Source organism: Oratosquilla oratoria, chromosome 23 (assembly GCF_046742065.1).
Source record: "Oratosquilla oratoria isolate Oo_2021 chromosome 23, ASM4674206v1, whole genome shotgun sequence".
In the NCBI taxonomy this organism is placed as follows: domain Eukaryota; kingdom Metazoa; phylum Arthropoda; class Malacostraca; order Stomatopoda; family Squillidae; genus Oratosquilla; species Oratosquilla oratoria.
The window spans coordinates 31583371-31595064 of record NC_134799.1 but is presented as its reverse complement, the minus strand read 5'-3'; the positions used below and the strand labels follow the sequence as shown (position 1 = coordinate 31595064).

The 11694-nt window shown below is 43.7% G+C and overlaps 1 protein-coding gene across 1 annotated transcript in view; it reads right to left on the bottom strand.

The window, feature by feature from the left end:
- The window catches only part of LOC143037757 (uncharacterized), a 766745-nt gene that overhangs the window by 673798 nt on the left and 81253 nt on the right, over positions 1-11694 (bottom strand). Inside the window, exon 4 of the mRNA XM_076206310.1 lies at positions 10685-10762. Coding sequence (XP_076062425.1) covers positions 10685-10762 — 78 coding nt within the window. The remainder of the gene's footprint in view (positions 1-10684; positions 10763-11694) is intronic.

The following is an 11694-nucleotide window of genomic DNA, read 5'->3' as shown; positions in this document are numbered from 1 at the left end:
CATTACCATAATTAAAAAGTGTAATAAGAAATAGGCATTTGGAAATGGATGCAAAGAGATTATATGAAGGGATGATTGTGCCGACGGCACTATAAGGGGCAGACACTTGGAATTTAAGAGAGCCAAAGAGGGAAATTTTAAATGTGATTGAGATGAAGTGTCTGAGAAGTATGGTAGAGGTTAAAGGTTGGAGAAAATGGGAAACGAGGTGAGGAGGAGAGCGGGGGTGGAAAAGGAGATGGCAGACAGGGCTGACGAAAGAGTACTGGGATGGTTTGGACACATGGAAAGAATGAGTGAAGAAAGATTAGTGAAAGAGGTGTGGAAGGCAGAGGTGGAAGGAGTGAACGTGAGGGGACGACCGAGGATGAGATGGATGGATGAGGTGAAAGAGACTTTGAGCAAGAGGGGAATGTCTATTGAGCAAGGAAAGGAGAATGAAGGAGGTAGGGGTGAGTGGAGAATGGCTGTGTATAGATAATACTGAGATGCAAGGAAGGGATGGGGTGAAGGAGGGGGGTGGGTACGGAATGATTATGTGTGAATGATATTTTGACGCAGCCCGAAAGGATTTCTCCCCGTGTTCTCATTTTTTTTTCTGCAAGAGGGAATGGAGAAGGGGGGGGGGTCGCTTATTAAATGAAGCGGCCTTGCTGTGGATGTACTGTGTCTTGCTGCATTCCTTCTAACCCTGGGCAGTGGGCGGGATAAAGGTATGACCCGTCATCCATGAGGAGCTAAGATGAGAAGGAGGAAAGGGTGGTGGATGGGAGTGGAATGGGTGGGAGTGGGTATACGCCTTTTGATTTGGCTTGTAAGAGAGAAGAAGCCCTTGGTATATACTAGATATGCCTAATATAACCTTTACTATCAATATCATTATCACTGTTATCATTAGTTCACTTATCTTTATCGTGTTATTGTTATTACTATCATTATTGTTATAATTACCATTATTTTTATCATTATCAGTATCATCATTCCTATTATTACTAATAGTAGTAGTAGTAGTAGTAGTAGTAGTAGTAGTAGTAGCAGCAGCAGCAGTATTTCCCTGTAATCTTACGTCTCCGCCTGGACGAGACGAGTGGACGGATATGGGAACTGAAATGACCCCGACGTAGCTTCTGACAATGGGAACGACCGGGGCACTTTCGGCACCTGCGTCTCCCTTGCACAAAGAGGGTGCAAAGTCATGATGACAGTTTTCTTTCTTTCTTTCTTTTTGAAAAAGAAAGAGGGATGGAATTTTCGAAACTTACGTGTTTAATCTCCATTTTCATGTAAATGAAAATTGAACTTGGAAATGTGTGTGTGTGTGAGTGTGTAAACAGAGACACACACACACACACACACACACACGTAAACACACACATACGGAGACACACACACACAGAAAGAGGGGGATAAATGGAGAATCGAGAGGTAAATAATGAAAGAGTAGTAGAAAGAGCGAGAGAAAGACAGAGAAAGGAATAATGAAAAAATGGAGAGGGAGAAGAGCAGAGAGAAGAGAGAGGAAAAGAAAAAAATGAGAACGGCGGCGGGGAAGGGGGCATTAAAGAAGATGAGGGAATTGGGGATGAAAGGAACAGAAAGGGAGAGAGGAAGGAAGGAAGGAAGGAGGAAAAATGGAGGGAGGGAGGAAGGAGGAAGAAGGGGGAGGAAGAAGGGAGGAAGGAGGGAGGGAGGAAGAAGGGTGGAAAGAGGGAGGGAGGAAGAAGAGAGGAAGGAGGGAGCGAGGAAGAAGGAAAAGGGAGGGAGGGAGAGGGGAGGAAACAAGAAAGAAAAGCAAGAGGAAAGGATGAGTAGGGAATGAAGGAAGGAAGGAAGAAGGTGAGGGAGGGAGATAGTGTACCACAGGAATAACCTAATTCTTGTAAACCACAAGTAAACACACACCACACACACACACACAGAATGGGTCGAACCGGTCCGTGTTTACACGACCCAAATGTCCTCTCTCCAGCTCCAGAGTTGGACGAGAGAGGATTGAGGCCAGGGTCTTCCTTCCTCCGAAATCTCCTCTTCCGGACCAAATGTCCGGTTCCGGAGGGAAGTAAACAAACTTCATCCCAGCGTCACGCCCTCGCTCCGCCCACTTCGACAGAACTTCTGAGGAACTCGTTTCGGCTCTCAACAGCAGGGATCCCCTCGTGAGATTCGTCGATATTGGTTTTTCTTTTTCTTTATTTCATTATGGCGACAGTCAGCAAGGAAACGTAACACCCATTACCTGTCTCTAACGTTGTCATATCATAATATATGATACGTTTATTTCTATATTTCTTCAGCAGTGTTCGAAACTGAAAAACGCACCTCGTAAAGAGAGCCCTCCTTCAACATTAACGAGTTTTCAAAAGTAAATAAATAAAGAAGAAGAAAGACAGGAGGAGGAGGAGGAGGAGGAGGAGGAGGAGGAGGAGGAGGAGGAGGAGGAGGAGGAGGAGGAGGAGTTCCACCCCCCTGAGACTGTGGACGACCAAGTAGCATTTATTCTTACGTAAAGAAAAGACTCTTCTTAGGCAACGCGGCAGGCCAAGCCCAGCGCAGACGCAAATTCACCCTCCCATTACACGCAGGAAAGCTTCTTTCCCGCCATTATTTCCAAGCTTCTTGACGATCTTAATTATGTCACTGGCACCTCCTTTCCAGATCCACATTCATCAAAAAGCAACTTTTCGTACTTCGTCAAATTCTTCGACGACTTTGTCCAAAGTGCCCCGCCGACGGCGACTATGACGACGACTTTCCGACGCCAACGGGGAAAGTTAATTGAAAGATTGCCCGAAACACAGGCGGTGACAAGTAATTTATTAGTAATAAATCAGCTAATCGGATACTGTCGGTGCCCAAAGGCACTGTCGTGGCACCGTCGAGGGCGAGGGGGTCCCAAGAGACAAATAACCCTTGGGACTTCAATTCTCGACACATTAGTCCAAACCCAAAGAAGGTAATTCATTTGAGATTGGGAGAAAGAAGGAAGATTAATGAGGGGAGGGGGAGGGGGAGGAGGAAGAAGGAAAGGAAGGAAGAGGGGGAAGGAATGGAGAGGAGAACGGAGACGGGAGGGAGAGGAAGTGAAGGGAAGAAAGAGAGAGGCAAGAAGAGGAGAGAAGAGAGGAGAGGAAAGGTGAAGAAGCAAGAGGGTGAAGGAGAAGGGGGTAGAAGGGAGAGGGGTAAGGAGGAGGAGGAAGGGAGGGAAAGGGGGAGAAAATGGAGAAGAAAAAGGTAAAAGTGGAGGAGGAGAAGAGGAGGGGGAGGGAGGGCGGGGGAGGAGGGAAAGAAATAGAAAGATGTGGAGGAAGAGGAAGAAGAAGGAAAGGAATAAGCTAGATGATACTAAGTGATCCAGTTACTGTTGATGTGTTCGTAACACAACTCTTCCATCCCATGTTAAACACCCCTATCCACTCTTCTTCCTCCTTGGTGTTAACGATAGTTACAACTAAGACTATCGATGCACCCTCACAAGAGTCGCCAGTTGATTTTATTACGCTGAGAGGGCATCACCGCAACACCACAAGGAGTCATCACCATAAATTTCACCATTATGGTCACCATTACTCCCATGATTAGCATCAAGGGATATTGTTGAAAACATCGTCGTCATCCTCACCACTTGAACTGTCTGACAGCCTTTGACCTGCCAACAATGACCGCCCCGTCAGTTTCGCCTCTACGTTGTCACCAGTCATCGTAATGACCATAACTTCTACCACCACCATTATTAACACCACCACAACCACCATTACTACTACTACTACCACCATAACCACCATCCTCTACAACCATTACCTCCGCCACTATCACCACCACCGCCACTACCACCACAATTACTATCATCAACACCACTACCACTACAACCATTATTAACACTAGTTAATAGAAGAAGAAGAAGAAGAAGAAGAAGAAGAAGAAGAAGAAGAAGAAGAAGAAGAAGAAGAAGAAGAAGAAGAAGAAGAAGAAGAAGAAGAAGAAGAAGAAGAAGAAGAAGAAGAAGAAGAAGAAGAAGAAGACACGAAGAAAGAAAGAAATGGAACGGGGGAGTGGGGAATGTCTGACATCGACGACCGTCGGAGCTCATCGAACTGCAGGAGACGAGATCGAGGGTCCTCCCTCAAACACTCAATCGAGAGAACGTGCGTCCTCCGCCGCCAGCGTTACAAAATTCCCGCCACGAATTTGTTCCCGAAACCGACCGTGACGGAAGTAATGGCAGGCCATGACGCTAGTACCGGGGGCCTATTTACAATGGTTTAACATTTACGTCAACCGAACGAGCAGTTTAGGGACATTTTCATGAGGCAGAGAGAAAGGGCAAGGAACCGTAAGAACTTCGAGACGTCTTGGGATATGGGATGGGATAGGAGCAAAAAGGAAAGGAAAGGAAGGGATAGAAAGGAAAGGAAGGGCTGAGAAGGAAAGGAAAGGGAACAAAGGGAACATCAATGCAAGGTTGGAGCTCCGTGGGATGGTGTTCACTGTTGATTCCTTAAGTATCATCCATGGAGATCCTGGAAGGAACTGACCCATCTCAAGGAGCTCCGGCACCAACGAATCATCTAGTGGCCTCTCCTAATCTTTAGAAAATTTGTACTTAGATGATTAGGCTCTGTACTGCATTTATTTTTACCTGAGGAGAATTGATAGCATCAAATGAAAGCTCTATATTTTTCCGATTTAATAAAGAGGTCATCATAATAAAACAACAGGGCAGGACTCGCAGTAATGGGTATAAACTGGACAAATTTAGATTTAAGAAGGAAATAGGCAAGAATTGGTTTACTAATAGGGTGGTCGATGAATGGAATAAACTTAGTAACCATGTAGTAAGCGCTGAAACTATCAGTTGTTTTAAAAAACGATTAGACAAATTTATGGATGGGGATGACAGGTGGTGATGGATACGGAGCTGCCTAGTGTAGGCCTTATGGTCTCTTGCAGTCTCCTTTATTCCTATGTTCTTATGTAATATTTCCACAGCAATATGCAAATGTTCTCGTCAGCTTTGGGACATAAGGACATACGGAATTAAAATAAATAAACATACTACGAAGCTGACTGAAAATGAATAAACACTGATCTTTAAAACATACACACACACAAACACACACGCACGCACAAAAGAAAAAGATGGGACGAAGAGAGCAAGAGAGAGAGACCTAAATACAGCCAAAGGACTGAAACACAGACACACTTCCTCCGACCGCAGAGAGTAAACTAATTGGGGTCAACCCGCAAGACGCGCCTTCCCTTTCCAATCTGATTTTACGACAGAACGAATCTCATCGTGACTTTGCCCATCAGGGGGCGCATCAAACCATTCGTTATATCATCCACCCACCAATTACAACATGAAATAATAGCAATATTAAATAATCAATTACCGACTCGTGACAGCCTGACCGATCGATTGCAGTGTGCCTCTAGTAGTTCAAACTGACATTACTATCTTAGGTTAGGAAATAATAGCAATATTAAATAATCAATTACCGACTCGTGACAGCCTGACCGATCGATTGCGGTGTGTCTCTGGTTAAATTAGGAGTTTCTAAATAGTCTTCAGCTTTTATTTAGCTTCCACCATAACTACCATAATCTCAGGAATGACTTCTGACGCGCTGGTAAGCTACAATCCATAACACCAAAAATTTTATATATAAAGACTTCTGATGATTATTTTGTCACTCCAATTTGCACTAAGTCATGAACATACCCAAGACCTTGTCAGGCCTTCCGGAGTGGGTGGCCTTTTACCATCAACTCCAGATGCCGCCAAGTGATTTTATTCATCTCTCGTGACACCCCATATGTAACGAAATGATCAAGGTTGTAATACAGGTAACACACATGCCTGTTAAAACTACTATGTAGTCCTCATAAAAAGACTTCTTTGTGGTGGACAACTTTAAATATATTGTTACAGCTGCGTGAGATATACTCTCATTGTAGAGTGTTTGCGGGAAAAAAATGTGTGTGTGTGTGTGTGTGTGTGTGTGTGTGTGTGTGTGTGTGTGTGTGTGTGTGTGTGTGTGTGTGTGTGTGTGTGTGTGTATTAAATCATAGAAAACACTAAATTTCACTTCGGGGTCTCACATGTTCAATATTGATTGACAATAATGATATCATCAATCCTTCAATTATTGTCAACCATGACCTTTTGTGTGCTTTCGGCGACGCGAGCTTGTCCATAAGGATAGAAGCGCCGGGAAAATCCATAACGACAATAACTCATTCCGCGCTTTCAATAACAACCAAAAATCTAATGTCTTTCTGGAATGCTTGGTATAAAGTTGACACAGTCATTATCAACGAAATTACTAAGCACTGTTGACAAGTGCCACTTGTCCATGGGTTCCTTGGTTCTGGATGATAGTGTATAAGCGAGTTTTCCAATTTAGTTCTCAAATGTCCTAAGAGAAGAGGTACTTGCTAGTTAAATAGAAGAGGGAAGGCTCCGTGGGAAGTTGTGTACTCGACAAATAGAGAAACTATGTCTTAGAAACAGTCATTCAGATTTTAATGTCAGAGTCCGAAATAATGACCCCAAGAAAACCCACTTGACTACCTACGTATGTCTAATTCGCATAAGTTATAATTAAAACATTTCAGCTCACCATAAGGGCCGTAACGACAGCGTCATCTGGCTGAAAGAAAGTGAACCTAAAGGAACTGACATATCCGCCCGGACGCACCGAATGAAATAGTACCACTTGGAGACGTCACTTGAACATTAATTACCGATATGATCAGAATACGTACGATCACATTACACAGATCACAAATGTAATAGACACGCGCATCTCAAAGAAATATAATTTAGCTCACTAGTCACAAAAATTAATAAAGAAGATGGTCCGCTCTCTATTTAATGTGAAAATTAATCGAGGCTCGTTTGTTTTAGAAACAAATGCCTTTTCTAGAGATGAAGACGAAGATGACTAGACATCCGCGTCCGTGCTTGCACAAAGTAATCTATTTCTAAACGAAGTACTACACTACTTAAAAAACTTCTAAAGTACTTCTATCGTTCTTATAGTCGAGTCATCCTTCCAGCATCACCCAAGCCACAATTACCGAGATGCATTTTACCAACAATACCTTCTTCGTGATCACTCTATATAACAAGTAATCTGTTCAGATTACCTTCACAGTTACTTGGTATAGCATCAAGTTTAATGACCGAACACCGTTCTTTGTAAAATGGAATAAATAATAATAATAATAATAATAATAATAATAATAATAATAATAATAATAATAATACATACATACTTATACCAAAGGCTTTTTCCCCCTTATAAAGGAGGTAGCCAAAAACAAAGGCATAAAAACCATCCCTAATACACTCCACTCCCCTCCACCCTCTACCCTCACTCTTATCTTGGCACATCCTGGATGATGGGTCATCCCTACATCTGGGTCAGAAGCAGTGTCGCAAGACACAGCACATCCACATAATAATAATGATAATAATAATAATCAATAAAATAAAAATAAATAAAGTGATGATGATAACGTTGACTCATCGATAACGAAATTTACTATCCTACCAAGATATTGTCAAGGTAATTGGAACAACCTGCCAATCAGCACGCTAACAAGATAACACAATCAGCAATTACTATTCAACAATACAACAGCGGACACCAAAATCTGACCCAGGATATTACATTAAAAATACACAAATGCATACAATATCGTTGAAAGCACTAATTATACAGGAACTGTTATATATATACAGTACACATACTGGCAGATTCGGATGTCCACAGTAGTGTAGGTTAACTCCCATACATGCTCACGACCTATGGTCCAGCCATAGCCTCATCATCCTTCGGTGTTGCTGGACAGCGTCGCCAAGTGTAACCCTTTCTTGTCCCTCTCCTAGCTCGGTTCTCGGGCTTCCCTCTACGTCTCAGTCCATGAGTCCGCCTCCGCCTCCCCTTCCCCCTCCGCGCTCTAGCAAGAGACCCACCCGCCGAAGGTAATGTATGTCATGGTACACCCGACAGAATCACTTGAGACCAAGAAGTCATAAGACCTTCAACGAGAACGTCGTGGCGACTCTGATTAAGTTGAGTTGCTCTTGGCTTCCTTTGCGGCATTGGACTGCCTTCCCTGGCACTCAAAACACGGATATTATGGGAGGCGAGGTCCTTCCGAATGGACTTAAAACGAAATCTATGTACGAGTGCCTATGGTAACCCTTTCAACCAGGCCAAGACGAGTGTCCCCACATATGAAAATGTGTGTGTGTGTGTGTGTGTGTGTGTGTGTGTGTGTGTGTGTGTGTGTGTGTGTGTGTGTGTGTGTGTGTGTGTGTGTGTGTGTGTGTGTGTGTGTGTGCGCGCGCGCTCACGCGCGCGTTCGTGACCGGTCACATCATTACCCACAGATCGGACGATATGATCAATGCGCCCTCATCCGAGAGGATAACATTTGTCGATCACGTGTCCAATACGTGACCCAAGACCGTGGTGAATCACATGCATAAATACATAAGATTCTTTTTTACTTCTACATGGCAATGCTATGAATTATTTAAGAATAAAGAATGAATCAACTTCAGAGCTTTCTTCACTATTACTGAACCCAAGAAACACCAACGCCAGAGAACTTGAACCAGATCACTCACACTCCCAACAACGAAAACCAACAGCAAGACAGCATACCAACGACACTGCAGCATAACGCCGTCACTCAGCGGTCAGTGCCTGTCATGTACCTTGTCGTCAATACGCATCACATGGCATTGACGTCACCCGCAGCACTACATGCACTACCTCTTCATCGCATCATACTGGGATGTGCTGTGCAAGAAGTTACGTGTCCATTTCCCACAACCACAAGCCATCCTTGGCGTCTCTTTGACTTGTTACTCGGGTCTCCGCCGATTTGGCAACTGTCATCTTTATTTTTCCTCCTCCTCTCCCTACTCTCCTTCTTCCTTCTCTAACTCATTCTACTCTCTTCCTTTTCTTTCTTCGCCATCTCCTTACTCTCATTCTTTCTTCTCTGGCTTAGCCTCCTCCTATCTTCCTCCTCCTCCTCATTCTCCTTCTTCCCTTCCCTCTTGTCTTCCCTCCTCCTTGGTCTCTTGTTCACCCTCTTCCGTCTTCCTACACCTTTTCCTCCTCTTCCTTCTTCGCCATCTCCCTGCTCTCATTCTTCCTCCTCTGGCTCAGCCTCCTCTCCTCTTCATTCTCCTTCTCCCTTCCCTCCTCCTTCTCATTCTCCTTCTTCCCTTCCCTCTTCTGTCTTCTAACTCCTTTTCCTTCTTTTCCTCCTCTTCTTTCTCCTCATCCACCTCTTCTTCCTCCGACTCCTTGTTCTGATATTTTTCCTTAATACTTCACCACCAACTCCTGTCACAATTAACACAATTAACACCATCTTTCTCATCCTGATCATTCTCCCCCTTATTATCATTAGCCTCACCTCACTATCACTGCTGAGCGCTCAGCATCTCCATTCATGTCCTCGACTCGAACCTCAACACTACTCCACCATCCCACCCCATTCACTACCTTCTCCAATTACACCTCCATCCTCCCTCCCTCGTACTCCACCTGCCCTCCCAACTCCTCCCACCTCTTCTCGTCATTCAGAAATCCTACCTCCGCCAGCTCTTGCCCACGAGGACTGTCACCACTTCTATCAACATCACTACTCCTCTTTTTTTTTTAATTTCATCATACAAACTAACAATAACATTATTGGAGTCCGTTCGACGTAGTCTGGTAAAAATACTAATATAGACATTAAAATGAGCACTACTTGTTGCATGGTCATTATCTATGGGGGGAAACCGTGGTATGGAATTATTTCCATGCAAGTGGTGACCATCATCACAACCAATGAGGATAGGTCTCGCAAACGCACTAAAAGCCTTCATCATCACTAAAAACTCTCTCTTGTTCCTCATCACTAGCAGCAGGACCAGCACAATCATCACTTACAAAATATTATCCTCCTTCGTCCCCTCCTCCTCTTCCTCCCCCTTTTCCTCTCTCCTCCTCCTCCTCCATTTCTTTCTTCTTCTTCTTCCTCCTCTGATAATAAACACGACCTTCTTCTTCCTTGATCAACGTCAGCTCGCGTTTCTCTTCCCCCCTTTCTCCTGAAGACTTCTCTGGTTTCCCCTACACTCGCTTCTCCCTTCTCCTCCTCCTCTTCTTCATCTTCCTCCTCTTCTTCATCTTCCTCCTCCTCTTCTTCTTCCTCCTCCTCCTCCTCCAAGGGAGACCCTTCACATCACCACCACCGTCTTCCTCAAACTTAGTAATATGCACAGTGTCTCATGGCAGAAAATGGAGATACGAGGCAAGAGAATTTTGTAGGAGTAACGTGGTGGAGGTTAGCGAAAATGCAGCACCCCCAGGAAACTTCTCAACAAACTCTTGTTGATCTCGACTTAGTTGCTCCCCTCACCACACCCTTCCAGGGTCAAAGAATCTGGACAAACCCAGCCTCGGTGATCCTCAACCTCTGGACCATAAACCACCAAAAGGACCATGAAATTTCCTAAGTGGGGCTACCATCCGGAATCTAGTGGGAGTTTGCGGATGCACAGCGTTAATATATTGTTGAAAAACGGTCTCTCCAGGAGGTCAAAGAACAGAAACGCATAAGTATGGGGGTAAATGGGGGAACAGGTGGAAGCCACTTAAGAGATTACCAAACCTGTCGCCGGCTCGACAGTCGGCGAAATCCATCGAAACCTCAACTCTGCGTCGGCTAGCTCACAGGAACGTACCTGGAAAGAAAAAAACATTCAGTCAGAAACTTTTTTTTTTTTTTTTTTAAGATAAACGTAAGACAAAATCTGCGACTTTAGGTAGAAGAAATACAACCCCAAAACGATCCCAAGGAACCGTACTCTGGACTAAAATCTAGTTATTTTCAGCAACCTGTCACACTATGTTGTGAACATGTCACCCTATGTCAGTCACAGTGGCTGACAGAATGTTCGAGAACTGTTCCCCAATTGACTTAAAAAACAAAACAGAAACAGAAAAACAAATAAATAAATAGACAAACAAATAAAATCCTTCCTATTTGAGAGAAGTTCTGATCTAAAACTGAAGATTGTAAATAATGAAAACAAACAAGACAGTGAATTGTGACCAAAACATCAAGAACAAGTTAACTAGTCTCTTCCGAGAAGGACACGCATATACCCTTGAAGGAGGAGGGCGGCAGCAAAACTCCAAAAGTACGAGCAGTAAGTGGCCAAGATTATACCTACCTTATGACCACCCATAACGGGTTTGGGACGAAAAACGAGACAATGTGCAGCTGACATTTAGTGTTCAGCTGGAGAAACCCCATGGCTACATGGTGCGAACACTGGTAACGCACAGAGGGCTTTGAAAAGGGGCTATGAGGGGGCCCTTATTGGGGCTTGGGAGAAAATTGAAAAAAAAAAAAAAATAATAATAATAATAATAATAATAATAATAAAATAAAATAAATATATAAATAAAAAATAAGGCCGTTTTGAAGGGGATTTCAAGGGCTTTAAAGATATTTTTTATGGTGCTTGAAGGGTTCTATGAAAGGGAACTTGAAAGGGGTTTGAAAGAAGCTTTGATGAAGGCTATGAAAGGATTTTGCAAGGAGCTTTGAAGGGGAGTTTGAAAGAAGTTTTGAAGAGGGTTTGAAAAACGGCAGAGCTCAACTGATAAC